At 45.8% G+C, this 19522-nt stretch overlaps 2 protein-coding genes across 5 annotated transcripts in view; one reads left to right on the top strand and one right to left on the bottom strand.

Annotated features, from left to right (window-relative positions):
* The first annotated feature begins 1333 nt into the window (after positions 1-1333).
* Positions 1334-19522, top strand: part of LOC119728404 (constitutive coactivator of peroxisome proliferator-activated receptor gamma-like) — a 36816-nt gene continuing 18627 nt past the window's right edge. The window contains exons 1-5 of one of the 4 annotated variants that reach the window (XM_038200629.1): positions 1334-1455; positions 3466-3545; positions 14269-15819; positions 16742-17013; positions 18363-18569. In XM_038200629.1, coding sequence (XP_038056557.1) covers positions 14340-15819; positions 16742-17013; positions 18363-18569 — 1959 coding nt within the window. In that variant the 5' untranslated portion in view covers positions 1334-1455; positions 3466-3545; positions 14269-14339. Of the gene's footprint in view, positions 1456-3392; positions 3546-7641; positions 7784-14268; positions 15820-16741; positions 17014-18362; positions 18570-19522 lie in introns of those variants that run through there. The other 3 variants (XM_038200628.1, XM_038200631.1, XM_038200630.1) reach the window with 3 other exon arrangements.
* Positions 8099-8494, bottom strand: LOC119727954 (mucin-7-like). Its single transcript, XM_038200036.1, has one exon. It carries the CDS (start codon positions 8492-8494, stop codon positions 8099-8101), a length of 396 nt encoding a protein of 131 aa, XP_038055964.1.

Genomic DNA, 19522 nt, shown 5'->3' with positions numbered 1-19522 from the left:
TAATTTATCTCGGAAAGAAGGATACTCCAGACTTTGTATTCAGAAATATAGACAAGGTATATTATATTCAACTACAATATTTCATACACCTGAAAAGTCGTGATAACCATCCATGGAAGAAATCTCCACGTTTTAGTAGATCAATTAATCGTTGAATCGAGAAGTTATGTTGTTTGAGACCAAACAAAGTTTTTGCCGCTTTTCTTTCAACTGTAAAAGGTCAATTTTTGTAGGTTCATATTTTTTTCAGGGGAGCAGCTAATCCAATGATGAAAGCCAGAGGCCGGGTTTAACTGTGTTTAAAGCTGCCTTGTGGCTACAAGTTGTAAGCTTTTGTTACGAGAATAATTAATTGGATATTATGTCTCCTTTTTTGAAATCCTTTTTTTTATGGGCTAAACCCGCTTACGGCCTTACTCATTATTTCAAAGCATTTCATTTTAATCCCTAAATAATGACGTGACATATTGAAAAGCCGTCTTTGTTTCTCGTTTTTCCTTTCTTCAGTTAGTCCTCAAATCCACGTCAGATTATTTCAGTGTCATTAGAAGTACCAAGACAATAGGCTTTTTCTGTTAACGGAGGGGCCAACAGTTATATAGGTACCCGTGCAATCCAATATGAACCAAAAAAAAATTAAACATAATTTTCTTTTGGGCTTAACATTTTCCCGCGATGATAGCATGTGACACGTTTTCAATTTATTTTACATGTAGGCCTAGGCTTATGGCAGTGAAATATAAGAGTTGTTATAGCTTATCAGGAAAAAAAAGAATATTTGTAATGGATAACTTTATGTTCAATAACATATCTTGCACCTGAAGAAAAATAAAAACCAGAACTAGTGATTCTTAGTTTTTTTAATTTTCAAATTTTGGTGAACGGAATTATTCAGTGGCGTTGCAGTTTTACCTATGATTTTGTATGGGATGTATATCTACGCATTTCGATTTGATTATCTTTTTAAGCCTCTTTTTTTCGTGATTCGTGCCCGATTTAGGATGGTTTCGAAGAAAAGCTGTATAACCAGTACATAATTAACAACTGGCGTCCCGGACTTTAGTTGTACATCGAAGGCAAACCAATCTAATAAACAAATTACCATTCATGATGCTTTTTATTGCTGTTTGCCACCAGCAGATGGCAAACAACAATACGAAATGGACCGAAAATGAAGCTCAAAACTCCGGATTCCCCCTCGTCTTTTGTACGATTTTCACAAAATACCCTTTTCGTCGAAAACAAATGAGGGTGTTTCCCCGTCGAGCCACTAGTTCCGTCTTAGCATCGGCACGATCAATGCACGGGGCATCGGCGTCGCTGTGTACAGGTGGTCGTTGAGCAGCTGACATGGTGTTATCAGCGACTGACAGGCGTGCACACAACCAAATACATATCAGGACTGACCCGGGAGCTCTATAACAAGCGACATCATTTCCTTGTGGACAGTACACGGTAATATACTCCCCTGTTTAGCTTCCCGTATCAGACCCATACAGGAAGTCATTGGAATAATTTGATAAGTCCAATGCGACGAAGCCGTCTGTGTCCCTCGAGAGTCAATGTTTTCGTGTCATTAGCACCGCGATAAGACAGATATGCAGTTACAAGGTCGACTAATATTTGGAGGAATGGCGCGTTCGATAGTGTCTGGGTGTTTTGTCATCATAAATGTGACTTGCTCATTATTTTGTTGTATTCTTTAAATTCGTGGAAGTGGAAGCTTGTCCTTGTTTTACAGAAGTTGTTTGAAAATTTGCAACTTGCAAGGCGAGGTGTCGTTTGTATGGCCATACGTCGGAGATTCGCAATAAGTATTTCCATGTTATGTAAGATTTTGTTTCCTAAGTAACTTTGTTCAGATTTGCTTTGCTAAGTTAAAGGTGTAGCCCTAGGAAATAATAAGCTAAGACCAATGCATTGTCATTCACAAAACCGCTCGGTTGAACTCTTCTTCGTTAAAGTATAGATGATAATTTCTTTTTTTTTTAAAGAAGTAAACAAACCTGCCACGATTTTTTGAATGAGAGGCAGCTTCTGAACGGAAATATCATAACGATCGTTAGAGATCAAAATTAGAAGATCAAAGTCTTGCACCATATCTTTTGCTTTTTGTTAAGTTTTAAAAATGACAGTACACCAGACTTGAGATTCTCTTCTGTCCATTTCACTAGCGTCTACTATACGACCATGTACATGTACAAGCTGAACGATTTCGCACCCGGATAATCGTCTCTGATGGGGATACCGGATGGTCCACATCGAGTTAGCAAGCCGCTTTTCCTCCAGAGATAAAGGCTGTTAAACCTTGAAAATCTGACATCTTTATCAGAGGAAGTGGGCATCGCATTTACTACCCACTGTGCGTATACTTGAAACTGGGGGAAAAGTGACTTTCCCACGGTTGTAGAGCGAAAGGAACGTGTGATTGTTAATTCGTATCCCTGATTACAGTGTTAGCCGCCAATTGGTTCACTTCCGTGTTGAAAAGACAAGGCCATAAATGGCAATTTTGACAGTCTATATTTGACACCATTGCTTGAAACGTGGGATCTCGAAATAATGCGTTGATCTGATATGGTACAGGTTTAATCCCGCCGTACAATTAATATTAATGTTTTTAGTGTGGTGGACATTTTTCATCGGTCAAATTCCAGAAAAAATAATAATAATTTGCTAAGTTTGATTTACTTCTCTCATAGACGGTCCGCGTTTGTATTTTCTAAAATACCTCCAACTCACAATCCTTTTAACACAATTCCTATAGCCACACATAACTCAATAAAATGTATGAAGCACACTTATCAATGCTACAACCCTATACCCCGCCAAAAAGGCTCACAGAAGTCTTGTTCTATTTCTTGTTATTTGACACAACCGGGCAATATTGAATCTGAGCCGCTTTGATTGTGTTATTCATAATCGTTTAATTACGAAAATAGTAGTTCACGAAGCAGTGACATAATGTAGACCTCGGACTTGAAGTTCCTGCAAAGACTGACTCCATCCTTTGAAGTAAATATTCTTCGATATTCATCCTAACACTGCAACTATAAGGTTTAATATATTGGCCTGTGGTGGCACGCTGTCTTGCGCGTGGCACCACGTGGGCAGCGAGTGCCAAGCCCCTGCCCCTCGTGCGCCCGGCACGTGGAGGCCTAACTCATTGACCACCCTAGACGACTGATCAAGAAAACACCGCGTCAGTGTGCCGACCATAAAAATAGCAAATTTCTGGTCGTGAACTTCTTAACAGACGCACCCCTGCATGCTCTGAGGGCCTGTTTGATGTTTCCTGGCCCGGTTGCCACAGCAACATTTGACCCACGCGAGACCCCCTCGTGTGTGACGGGGCTTCTAATAAGACTTTTTTTTTCTTCCTTGGCACAAAGAGCGGTGAGTTCGTCGCGTCACCTGTTCGGGATTGTAAGCTTAATTCCTCCGTCACTCAACATTCCTTCGCAGGCCGTGTCTTGAACAAAGCGTCCCCGTTACCGAAACACACCGCAGCAACAAAGGAGGTGTCTCCAATACACACAGCACAGGTTAGCTCCATATAACATTCTTGCCTTAGGTTAACAATCGACCAGATGTTCATGTCTTTAATTTTTGTCACATACATTTTATATTACCCCATCATATTTTTAAAACGAGAACTTTATGACAAAGAACTCAGAGTCATTCTTTCCCTCTAAACAACCACCAACATCAAGCAATTGTTTTTATAAGCGAACAGTTGTATTCTTCAGCATAATTGAAAAGGATCAGGAGTGTGAGGGTGAGTGTCGGGGGAGGGGAGGGGAAGGGATGTCAAAATCAATTTCTTGCGAGATTTGGAAAAACTTATAGAAAAGTAAATCGATAAACTAAGGAAAAATAAGTTAGTTTTGTGGCAAAGAAAGTTGGGTTTGGGTTGATAGAACGTTGAACAAAATTGAGTCGCTACAAACGATTTTGAAGGTGGTGGTGGTGGTGGTGGGGGGGGGGGGGGTCACTCAGCCCCCGGGGCTCGCGTCCACTCTCAAGGGCTGATCCTTAAAAAGACTGAAAGTTACAAGGCGAAAGCCTTTTGTCACGGGGTGGAAAACTCACAAAAGAAAAACCCGGCGCACGTGCGGCTAGGTTGTACGGTTTTGCGACCGAACTGCTCGGGATGACAATGAATACCCGTTGTGTGAATCGACCTTGTTTTGGCTGTGGTTGTTTCATCTCCCACTCCTCATATCTGTGTCATTGAAAGAGAGGTTATGAACTTCTTTTTTTTCTCTGCTTATTTTTTTCAGAGACGCGCTAGCCCTAAATGGGCGTTCCGTCCTTGTGTTTTGTCATGCAGATAGGGATTGTGACTTGAACATCATGAAAAGATAATGGTTAACGACCTTGCTTCCACCCTCCACGAAAGAGAAAAGTTCCATTACAAATTCGTCATTGGTGGGGCCATCGGATGTTGTTTATACAATCTCATTCCAGTCGGAGTGAATATGGATACCTAGTTGGAAAGCTCCGGTTTTCATATGTGTGTGGTGGTGGGGGGGGGGGGAGGCAAATACAGAATCATAGTTAATTTTACAATGGTCAATTTTTTTTTTTGGGGGGGGGGGTTGGGGTGTTGGCTGGTCGATTGATACACGTATAAGATCACTGTATACAGACGCTAGTATAAGGCTTCCCTGCATCAGAAACCTGCAAACAGCGGTTCCAAAGATTCTAGCCGCACCATGATGTAGGTCCTAGTTTTTTCCCAATTGTCATCTTGCATTTATTCAGTGGGAGACATAAACCTCAGTGTTTGTGGTTTTGCAGTGACCTTTGACTGCCGTAAATCACGCCACCGACAACCCTCTGTAAATCACTCCATGCACCGCGCGCGCGCGGGCCAGATTCACCCTTTGATCTCCACCCGAGGACGGGCACGTGAGCTCGCGTGCCAAGACAGAAATATAAAAGATAAGCGGCACCTCCGCTGTGTACATTGACTGTAGTCTTTCGCGCCAAAAAAATCGGACCCATCGAAATTCAGATAATTCCTCCACTATGCAAATAGATCTGCCATTTATCTCCGTCAGTAGTGACTATTCTAACAAATTACAATGAACGCAATAAAAAAAAAATTGCAGGTGAACAAAAATAATTTCATGAGCAATTTAATCCGGCTATAAATTCTTTGGTCAGGATGCAATTTTATGACATGGGTTTATACTCAGAACTTTTCATCGTCAGGAAACGAAATTGGCAGATTTAGCATTTCAGACACATCCTTTGAAAAATGATTGAGGGACAATTGCATTTATTTAGTTCTATGGGTTCACTTACACAGTGCCCCACTGGGAGGCAATATGCATTCAGAAGGCGGTCATGCCCCAGTGCGTAAAATACATCATAGGTGTACTATAATAAGTGTTCCTTCACAACAAGGAGTTTTTAATAATAATGTTATTCAGCGAGCTCTCTTTAAAAGAGCGCGTGTGGCAAAGGCCCTGGACGGCCTACAGGTGAGCCGGGTATTGTTTGACTAAGCAGGCAGAACAGGTGTGGGCCCACCTGCCCCTCAATCAGCCTAGGCACGCGCCACGCTTCACGCCCCGAGAGATCGCTTTTGTGTATGTCATTTTGTCAAAGCAAAGTTGGGGGGGGGGATTGAGCGCGCGCAAACATCTAAGAGATTACCAGAATTTGCCGCCCGTGTTGGCCGAAGTCCAGGGTCCAAGGTAAAGATTACGGATTGTTGCTGACATCAGATTTGGCGGGAATTTTAGCTACTGCTGGTAGTACCTGAAGCCAGGTGTACGGTACGGTGTACACGTACACAAGCTATAGGCCTACACAGAGGTGCACATCAATGCATAGTTGTGGATTGTGACGTTTAGATCTATAATTTCAGAATGTACGTTTTAATATTTACTGAAACTTGTCACAAAAAAGATTGACTTTTATTAGCAATATCTTTCTCAATTGCTGTGGGAATACCGCAACAGTTTTAACTGAAATTGCACAGAAAGTGAAATTTTATCAAGTTCTAAACACTCCCGTTCATAAATCGCAAGTTTATTTACCCGTTACAAAGTTAGAACAATTTTTTTTTTGGGCGTGATTTTCCGATTTTATTTTCAAGTGCAAAGTGAACCCTTTGAAAATGCCCCGAAAAACAAGGGAAGACAAATTCTGACAAACACCTGGCTGGGTATGTAAATAGAGATAATAATTGTTTATCAGAATATCAAGATTACAGAAATTCTTAGATGTTAATTTGGAATTTTCGGAGATTTATTTAAGTGCGCCACGTTAGGGAACACTCTGCAAATGTGTGCCCAATTTCCGGACGCCACCGTTTTTGAATTTTGGACTAAATTTTATGAATTTTGGATTAAAACACTTGATGACCTCCTATATATAAAAAAAACATGGTTGTTGGTATAGTACCCTGAACACATTTTACATTGAACAAGGGTTTTGTAGAAGCGAATCAGACTACGTGAGAAATACAATTTCTGGAGTCATGCGAGTGACGAGGAGATTTATTTATTTGTCTTTAATAAAAGCTTTGAATTCAGACGGAAATTGTAGCGAATAGATCTTTCTTGAAGCTTTCGTTCTTGTCTTTTTGCTAAGTTTTGATTGTGTAGTTTTGATCATATTAGATTCAAGGCAAAACAAGTAACTTGAAGGTATGCTTGGCCTAGGGAGAACGGTGTGGAAAGATTTCCATATCTGGCCAGCACTTGTCACCCTGGCCTGTGCACAAACCCTATGGGATTGGTCTGAAAATTTCTTAGTATTTTCTCAGTAAATGCTTTAATATTTTCCCTGCTAAATTTGACTTTTTAAGGACATTTTAATAACTTTCTGATGGTTGATAAGTCACTGAAGAGAACAATTAGTGATGGCGAGATACGGGAATCTTTCCCGACATGCCCGAGTAACTAGGACTCTACCGTCTACGAATCGCCTTTTATAACATTTGGAGATGGTCGGGTGATAGTTAGGGTCCTAGGATCATAAAGCAGTCGCGGAAAGCAAGACAACGCACCAGACGAAAATTGAACCCACTAGCGGCGCTTGAAAGCGGTGTGGTACCCACATACATCCCGCATTTTTTTTCGGTAATCATCACGTGATGCATTCATTTGCATAATTAACTAAACACGATGGAAGACAGCCGTTGGAACTGGACGTTTTGTTATGGACAAGCCGCCGAAATCGTCAAAAATTTTCACATTTTAGTTTTTTTTGGTTCTGTTTCAAGTCAATCATTAGCTTCATGAATGACTGCTGAATAGTGTGAGGTATGGCCATGTAATCTGGGGTGGGATTATAGAGGTGAAAATGGACCATTTTGGGGAGGCCCCCTTTTTAGGGTCTCTTACGACCAGTCTAACTCTGTGGTTATGTCTCCAGCGTTACATGTGAATTCCTGATGAGCTTGTTAAGCTGGAATTACTCAATCTAGTTGTGTACGTGTGACGTTGTTGTGTACAAGTGTCCCACGATCACAATTGCCGTTTTCCAACCCGGCTTCGGCGGCTTCTTGTGGGAGTCCCGATATGATAGGACACCGCCGTTGTGTATGGTGTGTTTGTCGTGAGAGTTTTTTCTCTATGGCACCGCGATTGCGTGCGGAGGGACTTTCCCTCAATGTGAAATAATTTTGCGTAGAGTGGGTGGATGAGGAAGTCGGACACATGCAGGAGAATACTGTACACTAATGTCAGGAACTCAGAATGACAACCCTGCATCCTGAAATGAGACAGAATGATACAATTTTTGGGGATTAAAGTTCCAGAAAGTGAGTATTTATTAAGCCAAGATTACATAGATCCACTTTACAGCTTCCTTTGATAGCTTTATTTGTGTAAAGTTTGCAGACACGTGATGTACAAAATGAAACTTTCTGTGTACATGTGTTTAACCATGTAGTTCTATGTGTGTGTGTTTTTTTTTTTTTAAATAAGTATGATACTATTTGCCTTCAAGCAATGACTACAGCGTCTGCAATGAAACACAAAATAACAACAACAGGTTTAAAGTCACAGTTCTCTACGCCCTCCCAAGTCTTTGGAGGCCGGGGAGTGAGAAAGACTGATACGAAAGTCATTGTTTGCTAAAGTCCCCATTGTTCAACCATGTTGGTGGTTTGGTCTGTCGAGTTGAGCGACACGTGGTAGGTGTGGGTGGGTGAGGAGAGAGCGGGCTGCAGGTTGAGGCTCCATGGTGTGGATGGCAGTGCTCCTTGAGGCCGGGGGCATTGTGTGGCAAGAGGGCTCGTAGAGCTCGTGGAATGGGGCCGGCTGCCGTTGGGCGCTGGGATGGCTGTGGGTGGGTGGTTGTTGGAGGTGGTGTCGAGATGCATGGCTGGTGGTATCGTTGCTGCACCTGGTGAGTCCTTCTGGGTGGTGGGAGGGTCGGTGTGGAACGGCCGAGGTGTGGTAGGGGGTGGCGATGGGGGCTTGGCCATCTTGGCTGGTGGAATCATGGCTGTCACCTGGCCAGGTGCCATTACCAATTGTGCGCGGGGAATGACGGGCAGGTACTTACGCAGAAATTTTCTGTTGCGCAGTGTAACCCGTCCTCGAGACGTCCACTCTCACCAAATATTGGTCAAACTGGCGCACCTCGACCACAATGCCTGTCTTGTCCCACTTGGTGGGGTTGGGGCTGGTCTGGTTCTGGATGCGGACACAGTCTCCAATGATCAGCAGAGGAAAGGTGCGGGTGTCACTGTGCTCATTGAGGCGCTCAGCAGTATGCATGTGACGGTTGCGCAGTGCCTCCTCCCAAGAGAGGAGGGTCTCCCGCCATGTCGTGTGGGGCTGGTACTTGCCGGGATGGATGGGGATGAAGTCTCTTATGGGCCGTCCAAATATGCACATGGCAGGGGAGAGGTGTTTGTCACGGTCGGGGGTATTGCGGTACTGGATCATGGCTCGTTGGAACTTGTCAGTGTTCAATGTGCCGGCAGCGTCAGTGTTGTTTGTCAGGAGGCATTTCACGGTTTTGACTCCTACCTCCGTGCGACAATTGCTGTGGGGGAAGGCACCTGAAGACATGCGGTGGTTCATGCCCCAACAGCGTAAGAATGTTGTCGTGTGGCCGGACTTGAACTCGGGGCCGCCATCTGACGAAGATGCGGCGCAGGGCAGCAATGAGTCCGGTAGCGCCATTAGCAGCTTTCTCCACGATTGGCCAGTTGCTGTATCGGTCTACAGCCACCAAGTAGTTCTGGCCTCGGTAGTGGAAGTAGTCAGCCGCGACACATTAGAATGGGTAGGCTGGTTGGATGGGAGAGGTAGGTGGTGCACTTGGCTGTGAGGGTGCCATCCGGTTGCAGGGTGAACAATGCGCTCGCATCTCTCTGATTGCTGGTGTCATGCCTGGCCAGAAAAATGAGAACTCTGCCCTCGAGCACATCTGTAAGACACCCGGTGGGCTGAGTGCAAGGCCTGAAGTACCCGGTCGCGGATGGAGGTTGGGATGACTACCCCATTGAAAGTGGTTAGGCCATCACGAAATTGGTGATACTGGTGGACTGCGGGGGGAAGATCGCCTCTGAGCTCTGGGAAGCCATCCACAATGACTTCGAGTAAGCTGGACATTGAGGGGTCGCTGGTGGTGGCGAGGCGTACATCATCCCATGTAATTGATGTGATCACCTCGGTGGGCTGTGAGGCTGCCAGGGTGCAAAGCTGAGTGGTGTCCTGGCCATGAGTACGGAGCGCGGCAAGGAAGTCATGAGGCAGCTCAGGCTGGGTGATCTGTCCCGAAGGGTTGAGTACAGTCGCAACATCATCTTGTAGGCCCAGTTGCACAGGCTCGCCAACTGGGTGGCGGGAGACTGCGTCGGCTGTAGCATGGAGCACGCCGGGTATGTGAACAACTCTGAAGCGGTAGCGCAGAGACTTCTCTTTTAGGTTGCGGAGACGAGGGTTTGGGATGTCGTCGAGGGACCAGTCGCCAAACGTTTTCAGGAGGGGCTTGTGATCCATGGCAACAATGAGGTCAAAGCAGCCGAGGACAAAGTGGCGTGCCTTGTCTATTGCATCAACAACTGCCAGTGCCTCCCCCTCCACTGGGGCGTAGCAGGACTCTGCCCCCAACGTGAAGCGACTCCCGACGAGTGTGATCTTTCAGCCAGTCTTGCAGCAAAAGGGCTTGGAGGAGGGGCAGCTGCAGTGCTTTTGGAGGAGCCAGAACCGGGTGCCGGGCTCACGAAAGGGCAGCATCCGTTTGGCCGAGGCAAAGGCGTAGGAGACCTGGTTAATTAGGCCAAACCAGCTTCGAACATCGGTGATGTTGCATGGCGTGGGAAAGTTTTGGATGGCCTCTAGGTTGCAAGGGCAGGGGCGAACAGAGGTCGGGGTAATCTCGAAGCCAGCGAACTCGACTGAAGTCTTGGCGAACGAGAACTTGGAGGGGTTAAGGGTGATGCCATGGCAGCAACAGATGTCAAGCCAGTTGATGGCCTGGAAGAATGCCTCCTCAATGGTGTCAGACCACATCAGTGTATCATCCACACACTTGGTCTTGTTTGGGATGTCGGCAACGATCTCATCAAAGCGGCGGCTGTAGCCGTCTCCCGAGGCGATGTACCCTTGCGGAGCAACGCGGTACCAATAGCGACCCCATGGAGTGATGAATGTTGTGAGATGGCTATCCTCTTCATAGCCGTTCCACGCGTCAAAGACGGTTTTGCGTGTTTGGGGTGGGACCGCACGTGCCTGGTGGAAGGGTGACTGGGTGTGGTTAGTTTCGCGAACGGCATGACGATTGAGTGTTTGGAGGTTGACTGTCCGTCTGGGCTTGCCCGACTTCTTGGCACAAATCACCGTCTTGTGGCACCAAGTAACGGGTGTGCCAATGGGTACTGGCTCCATGACTCCAAGGCACACGTCTTGATCGAGGCCTGCCTTCACATGGTCTCGCCACAGTGCACAGTGCACAGGGACCGGGATCGGTGTGTGGTGAGCGACTGGTCGAACCGCAGGGTCCACCATAAGGTGCATCGGTGATCCAGACATCATGGGAAGTGGCTGATGCTCGCATACGTTGAAAGTGCTAGATTTGTAGCACTCTAGCAGCCACCGCTCGAGTCTCTCGCGTTTCTCTTCCATTGCTGGGAATGGAAGAGATGTGGGGGGAGGTGGCGGTGCTTGATGCCGAGGGCAGTCGCATGTGTGGGTGATGCATGATTCAGGTGTGGGCATCAGTGTAGTTGCCGAGGAGGAGTCTCTGGCACTGGCGGGCTTGCATGCCTCTCCAATAGTGGGGAACTTGTCGGATATCAAGCCAAGGGCGACGCAAGCCTGTCTTGATAAAAATAGTCTGTCAGAGGAGTTGGTGAAGTAGACTATCTGCCGAGTCTCAAGTGTCTCTCCAGAGGTGGAAGTCACAGAGATCCATAGAACAAATGCACCTACGATGCCGATGCCGTGGTTATTGGCAGCAGTCATTTTCATGGTGACTGGGATTAGGTGGTGCTTCTCCAGACCCAGCTTGGATAGTAGTTTTGTCCCAACAAGGCATGACTGGCATCCAGTGTCGGCCATGGCGGGGTACGAATAACCGGGGGGGGGGGGGGGGGGGGGCGTGGTGAAGCCAAGAGCGCAGGCGCATCGGACGGGATGGCCTGAATAGAGACATCAATGAAGGGCTGGGGTCGGATGCCCGCTTCTCCCATGCATCACAAAACTCACTGTAGATGTGGTGTTCGAGTGCAATTGCATGGGCACTGGTTGCCAAGGTGTCGTCAACGGAGCACAGGGCTTCAAAGATGGCAGTTGCATTGTCCTGTGGCGGTGGTGCGGTGGATGGGGTGGGCTGCTGCCTGCGCTTGGACTGGCGACACACATTCTCATGGTGGTGTAGGATGCCGCATTTGGCGCACGTGTGGTTATAGGCTGAGCATTTCCTCACACGCTCCAGTCTGCTTCGCTCGTGGCCTGACTTGCCACAGTGACTGCAAAGTGAGGCTGCGGGTCTGGTCCCTCATCCTGGCGCTTGTATGAGCTGGCGACAGCGGCAGTTGTAGTGGTGCTGCCATGAAGGAGGCAACCGGCTGACCGTTTGCCACTCTCTTTCGTTTCGACGTACTTGAGTACCTCTTCCAGTGACATGTCTTGTTTCCATTCGCCAAGGATGTCCAGTCAAATCTCCTCGTCCTTGAGCCCCCGGACGAGGGCGTCTCTGATCATGATGTCACTGTAATCGACCTGGGTTTTGCATTGACACTCGATCCTGAAGCTGCACACCCCGGCCTGACCACGGAGGTGAGCAGAGAAGGCACGCACCGGCTCGTCACTGTCCTGGCGCATTTGCTACAGCTGTACTCTTGCGATCATGACGTTCTCTTGACGCACGGCAAGGGTCTTGATGTTGCCGAGAACGGTCTGTTCATCACTGGAGGCGAGGGCACCAAAGGTCCGTGTGAGGTCCTTCTTAAGTGCCTCGTTGCAACACTCAAGTAGCTGGAAGACTTTGTCCGAGCCTGTAAGATGTGTGGCAGCCTTGTAATCGGCCCATCTCTGTTTGAAGTATGCCCATTCTTCACTTGTGCCAGCTGCAGATATCACAGGTCGCTTCACCTTCTCTGCCTTCGCTGCACCTGAGGCAAATGGTGGCATGTGGGCTGGGTCAGCCGGATGAGCAGTCCGTTCGTGCAGATCGATCAGGCGGAGCAGGATCTCCGGAGGTGTGGCAGTGGGCCATGTCGTGGCGCAATCAGGTGCTGGGCAAGGTATGGTGCTCATAGTCCTTCAACTGAATATGCTGCAGTCATAAATAAGTATGATACTATTTGCCTTCAAGCAATGACTACAGCGTCTGCAATGAAACACAAAATAACAACAACAGGTTTAAAGTCACAGTTCTCTATTTTTCACAGTGCAGAATGTACACCACTCCATGTACATGCGTGAGACATCCTAACATTTGGGATTGACTGACCCTGGGGGTTTTGTTTTGGGGTTTTTCTATTCCTACCTCCATGATATGACCAAGCATCAGAATCGTAATAAACCGTAGTGATCGAGAAGTGATTGATTGGTGTCCAGCTTTCATCCGTGTTTAATCATGGACGGACCCCAGCCCTAGAATTATAGTAGGGTAGATCACTTATGCAAAAACATAACGCTAGGGTCATCCTAGCTAGGTAGACCACCACATTCGTATCCAGGTCCAGCCCCATTGCTACCTGCATGAATGGATGTAGTGTCGCTAACTAGTTTGTTAAGTCTGTTATAATGTAAAAGTTGATTTTTGTCCCCTTATTAATTATAGGAAACAGGGCCCTACATAGCCCGAATGCCTCTGGCCGTATGTTATTGCAAGATCTGAAGTACAGCCAGAGCAGCAAACATCCCCTGGATGCCTGAAACTGATATAGCGAATTTGCTACCAACTTTGAACGAGATTATCTTCTCATCCAGGACAGAGATTTTTAAAGTTAGGGTACCTGTTCGTAGAGGAACTCACACTTTTCCCAAAACACATTCTTTTATCAAAAAATCTTCATCAATCTTGCCAAGAAACGACGATCAGTCTGCAGCTCCCACAAATATCGTCTCAAAAATGTTCCTCCATGGGATTTCAAAATAGTGGACTGGCTTATGTGCGTCATTTATGTATGCATTTATGCAGGCGCCCGCAAGGGTATGAATATGCATTGTACAGTTCATGACCTCTTGTTTGTATGGCCGGCAGCGCCGTGCAGCCAACAACACGAAGTCATGAACTGTACAATGCATATCCTAGCCAAAACTAAGACTTCCCGGTCCTTCCTTCTGGTGAAATTCATCTCATAAAAATTAATATTCCAACCAAAGTGGAATTTCACTGAGTGAGGTATATGGTTCCCCGACTAAAAATATTGCCTTTCGTTTACCTACACAATGTCAAGCGCACCGCGCCTGGGTTTTGGTCGTATCATATGTTGGGAAAAATTGCATTTGGCCATTAGAAAAGCCAATCACTTGGCACCTCGATTATTTATGCTGAGTACAACATCCACCAGCCGACAGGACAATGGACCGTAAAGTTCATGCAGAATGTCTTACTGACCCGACGGGCTGATGGATGTCGTACTCGGCATAAATAATCGAGGCACCAGAAGGAAGCAGGGGGAAGTCCTAGTTTTTGGCTTAAATATTGAAACATGTGGGTAAGTGAACCCCCTTGCCAAGCATTGAGTCCAACATATTTGCATGAAAAAATGACAATTTTTAACTAAGGTTTAGTGCTCACATTCGTATCTTTGTATCATTTGTTCTTTGCCAACAGGTTTGTTAAAACTACATCAGTTGGTGGCGTGGTCTTCATTAATTATTTAAAGGTGATCAACTTTGAAAGCGATGGGAGTCAAAGGTTTACAGGTTTTTGCTGATACCAACTGCCCTGGTGCTCTTGTGAGAGTTAACATAGCGAAGCTTGCTGCGGATTTTCATCGGCGCTTTGATAGGAAACCAGTCCTTGTTGTGGATGGCATGGGCTGCCTACGTATATTCTACAATCCCAAGACACCCTGGGTGTATGGTGGACAGTGGAAGGAGTTCTTGAATAGACTCAAACGTTTCGTGGATGCTTTCACATCGGCGGGTATAGAACTGGTGTTTATATTTGACGGCGTTGTCGAAACTTCCAAAGTTGCCGAGTGGGTCAGAAGGAGAAATGACGAAATGAAGACAGTCGCCAAAATCTATCGGAGCATTAAGGAGGATGGCAGGCATCCCCAAACCAATCTGCTCCATCTCCCACCTAGTATGAGCTTTTACTCTCAACAAGCTCTGAAGATGTGCGGTGCGACTGTTTACTGTTCGTTCATCGAAGCAGACAGGGCCATTTTCCACTACTACAAGAAGTATCAGTGCTTCGGGGTGCTGGGCCAGGACTCTGATTTCCTGGTGTTTGACATCCACAACTACTTCTCCTTGAACTCTCTGTATTTTGAGAGGGGGCTGGGGATCAAGAGGTATGATAAAGAGAGACTGTGCCGGCAGCTACGCCTGCAACCCTTCCATCTGCCCCTCTTGGCCTGTCTCATGGGTAACGATGTGATAGCACATGCAAAATTGGGTAGCTTTCATCAATCAATCACGGGCACAACGCCCAACAAGATGGCAGATCTGCTGCCAGCTGTAGCCCGCTTCCTGTCGGATCTGCAGATACAGATTTTGACGCCAGAAGTTGTTGAAGATTTGGAGCAGCGTGTCTTCGGCCGAGCACAACATATGTGGGGGCTCATGGACAAAGTTGTCCGTCAGTACATCATGACTGAGCCTGAGCCTCACAAAGTGGTCGACGTCACAAGCACTGGTAGGCAACAGCATCAGAAACAGGGTCTTCCTCAGACATCACTCCAATCCAAATCAGGATCTAATGTAGCATCCGAAGACCGGCCAACATCACAGGATGGCAGTGCTTCCTCACAACAGGTATTTCAAGCCATAAGAAGGGCTCATTTGAACGCTGAAATCCCTGCAAGAATAGACAACTTGTTCTCCCATCACCTCTACCAGAGGGGTCCAGCAATTGAGGACTGCACAGACTCTACTATGCCCTCAGCGGGTCCACTTTTCGAGCCAATTAGGAAGAAACTGTATGGACTACTCCTGGGGGGTGGGTTACAGGAGGATGTGAGCGTTCCTCAAGCCAGTGCCCCTGCTACGAGCTCATCCTTTCCAGATACAATCGACAAGAATCCAGCCAGCTCAAGTCCGGTGACCTCTAGATTAGTGGTTGGTGTGAATGCAGTGAGGGAGTGGGTTGCCCAGCCTGGCCGCACCCTTGCGGTGGAGCCTGAGATAACGGAAGCCGAGCCGTTGGATATGCCAGGTGTGTTTTCTTCAGGAGAAGTGTTTTCATGCAGTACTTAAATCTTTTTTATTTGAAACATAAAAATATAAACTTATTGTTCCACTCCCACAGTAGTTTTTGCAAACACCGTCCTGCATGTTTTGCAATTTGTATTGTAGTTTTTGTAAACAGTCTTGCTGCTCTGTGCAGTGAAGCCTTGCATTGAATAGTTGATTCACATAAAAAAAAAAATCAGTCGACCAAATTAAAAAATTTAGAGGAGAAAAATAAAGGGTATTTTACCTATCCACCCACCGTCCGTTTTTTCCCCAGTGTAATAGGAAACATTAACATCTTTTTCTTGGCCTTATTAACATTCATACTCTAATGCACTGTGATCTGTACTGCATTTCCATTGTATTTTGTAATTCAAACTTGATGATTGAGGATTTTTCTGTTCAAATGAACCTCTCCATCAACAAAATATAGGTATGCAGATTTGTTTGAAAGAAACAAAATACACTTTGTTTTAAACAAAAATGACAGACAAGGTTTGCTTAGAGTAAAGTCATAAATACATGAAACTTAAAAAAAAAAAACACTTGCAATTTTTGGAATGTTTGAAATTTATTGCCAGATCTAAATTACTGATGTTTAATAAATTTTGGAAAAAAATATATAGATTTACTTAAAAATCTCAATCTATCCACTTCCACTCAACATACTTGGCACAGGGGTGTGAAATCTCAGCTTTAAAGCAGATTTCAGCTTTTGGGGGGGGGGGGATTTCAGCTTTTTTTCCCTCACTTGCTGTGTACAACAGTATAGGAGATTTCCAAAGTTCAGCTTTTTTACACCTTTTCCAGCTGTTTTCAGCTATTTTGATCAGTGGTCACTCACACCCCTGTTGGCAAGAAATGGAAAAGAATTGAAACTTTTTTTGTGTAAATCTCATCTTCAGGAGGCACACCACGACTGGAGGCCCTGTGGCTAGGACCACAAGCTGAGGTGCGGTCCTTGAAGTTTGAGACCTTCCTAGCCTGTATGCATTGTGACCTAGACCCTGCCCAACTCCAGCGCATCCCAGCACACTTTCGGCTCTTATGCGTTGTTCTGCAATACTTTGAGAAACACACCGCGCCTAGATTCCTTCGAGAGACTGACGTGGATGCCTTCTTAGCCCAGGCCGTGTGCCTGACGACGCACTACATGGCAAGTGTGATGAAGCTCAGGGTGAGTCCAACTGTAAATGAATAAATAAATAAAGTAATTAATTAATTGGGTGTGGGGGGGGGGTATTGTCCTTTTTCGCAGCAGGAGCTGAATTCCGAAGGACGCAGCTACAACGTGGTAGAGCCGAAGGCATGTATATGTAAAGGCATCCTAGGCAGCCACCATGCAACCCATGTCTGAACACGAAGCACACCAGATCAAAAGTGTCAATTTTTGCAGAGGGAGGAAATTGGAGAACCTGGAGAAAAACATGGAGAATCAGTGAAAACTCTACTCATATTTGACCCGAGCCGGGAATCGAACCCGGGCCAGAGGGGTGAGAGACGAGCGTTTTAGGCCCTGCGCCACCCATGGTGGAATGGGTGGCAATTGTGACATGTGGAGGCTTTGGGCTCATGGTCTGGGGCATTGAACTCATGATTTTCTGGGCAATTCTGCAGGTTGTGGGTTCGAGTCCAGCCTGGGTGTTGCGGTGGGGGCGCCCTTGGATAAGACACCTTGTCACTCATTGCTTCTCCCCACCCAGGAGTAAATGGGTACCTGTGAGGGCAGAGATGATTGTGTGTTTTGGCTTGTCTTCATTGGCCTGTTGAGCAGGGGTAATTGAGAACCTGTTAGGTTGATATGTGTGCTTTAGAAATCCATACAGTATTACAGTATTACTATTATTATTAAAATTACCCTGGATTGGACATTTGGGAGACATCCCCATAGACTTGTGCACAAAATTTTTCAAACTTAAATGTGCCCTAACCCAATATTCCCTTGTCCTTTTTCCACAAATTTCTGTTTACTAATTAGACCACAAGCAACAAATATAACCTAATTGCGACGATAAAATTGTGCCTCTAAAGGGGGGCTGTGACATTAGGGAGACATGAAAATGTCTCCCTAATGACCGATGTCTCCCATCGTGCGAAGAAATAACGATAACGTCTCTCCTTAGTGGTACCTTTACACGTATTATGATTATTATTATTAATATCAAATGTTTTGTTTTGCCAAAGAAAACTAATTTGCAAGCTGGAAGAAGTGTATTAAATGTGTGAATAGTCAATCAAATGAATATTTTAATTTTTTTAAACTGTTTAAAATGTCGAAAAAGTGGACAAATTTTGTTTTGTTTATTTGTTGGGCACATCCACCATTTGGCTCTTAGAGTGATGCCTGAATACCTGTTACAGTGCTTGATTGATATTTTTTAAACCAAAAATCCCCCCCCAAGGCCCCCCCCCCCAAAAAAAAAACCCTCCCCCTAAAAAAAAAAAAAAAAAAAAAAAAAAAGCAAAAATATAAAAAAAAACACCTGTCTGGCTGGAACTTTGACTCCAATGTTTTACCCTCACCAGGTAGACAGAGTCGACCCCAGGGGTGTCCACCTGGCCAGCCTTTTCATGAGGGGTGTGTCACTAGTCTGCTCTGTCAATGCGGCCTGTGGCCGGCCTCTAGACATGGCTGACTTGATGCCGTGGCGCTTCTTTGACGGTGAGCTGTTCCACGCCAAGTACCTCATGAGCCAGGATGGGGCTTCAGTTGAGCAACTCTGCGACAGAAATGTGAGTGAATGGTTTCATTTACTAGCTTCTTCTTCTTGTAAAAAAAAAGTCTCCGGTTTCTGGTATGGAGCTTACCCCAAAAGTGGTGCGGCGACGTGGGTTTTTTTTCCCCTCTGGAGCTTGAGGTGGAGCTTGAGGTCTGAATTCTGCACCCACTTACGATCTCGACCGGCACAAACATTCTTTGGTAAATATGAAAAAGTCTAGTCTAGACAAAAATCAGAGAAAACAGTAACGCCAGACCATACAGCGACATCGACATTGTGCACGAGCTGCCAGGCTGGTCATTAGTCTGCTCCCTTACATACCGGTATTGCACTAATTAAACTTGTGCAGCAGCAGGATCCCAATCAAACCAGTGAGTTTGGCGGTTTTGAGACATCATGTTACATTGAAAAAAAAACTTTTTAATTTTGCCGACTCGCATGGCTACAGCGACGCGTGCGCAGACCAGAAACCAGAGACTATTTTTTTTGGGCCTAATACTTTATGTATTTCTCAATGGATAAACCACTCACTCTCAGTTCATATAACAATCTTATTAGATGCGCCAAATTAGACAATATTGGAAGCCTTGTTACTTTAGGTGGAACCACGCTCGTGTGAATATTGCACACATGAATTCGAGTCTTGCTCACATGTTGGTAACCCTCTTGGTCGAAAGAGTATTGAGTGAACGTGTGTCCTGCCTGCAAGTGATGCATCCTAACTGAGGTCGCAGTTCTTGTCTTTAGGTACTTCCTTTTGCAATGCTGTCTGTCTGCGACCTCCAGAACATTAATCCGGAGGTTGCAGGTTCGAACCCCGCTCCAGTCAATTTCTGTGTTCAACCTTTGGGTGTGGTCCCTGGCTACATGGATACAGGTTGATGGCTTCTGACTAGCGCCTCTTGAACAAAGACATTGACTAAAATAAGGAGCCGCCAACATAGGGCTGAATAGCTTAGTTGGTAG

The sequence above is a fragment of the Patiria miniata genome, unplaced genomic scaffold (assembly GCF_015706575.1).
Source record: "Patiria miniata isolate m_02_andy unplaced genomic scaffold, ASM1570657v1 HiC_scaffold_20, whole genome shotgun sequence".
Lineage (NCBI taxonomy): Eukaryota > Metazoa > Echinodermata > Asteroidea > Valvatida > Asterinidae > Patiria > Patiria miniata.
Note: the sequence above shows the minus strand (reverse complement) of the source record. Positions and strands in the feature narration are given on the sequence as shown.

Bases quoted from the DNA above. Each gene is read 5' to 3' on its own strand.
- LOC119727954 (XM_038200036.1), bottom strand. From the start codon at position 8,494: ATGGCACCTGGCCAGGTGACAGCCATGATTCCACCAGCCAAGATGGCC.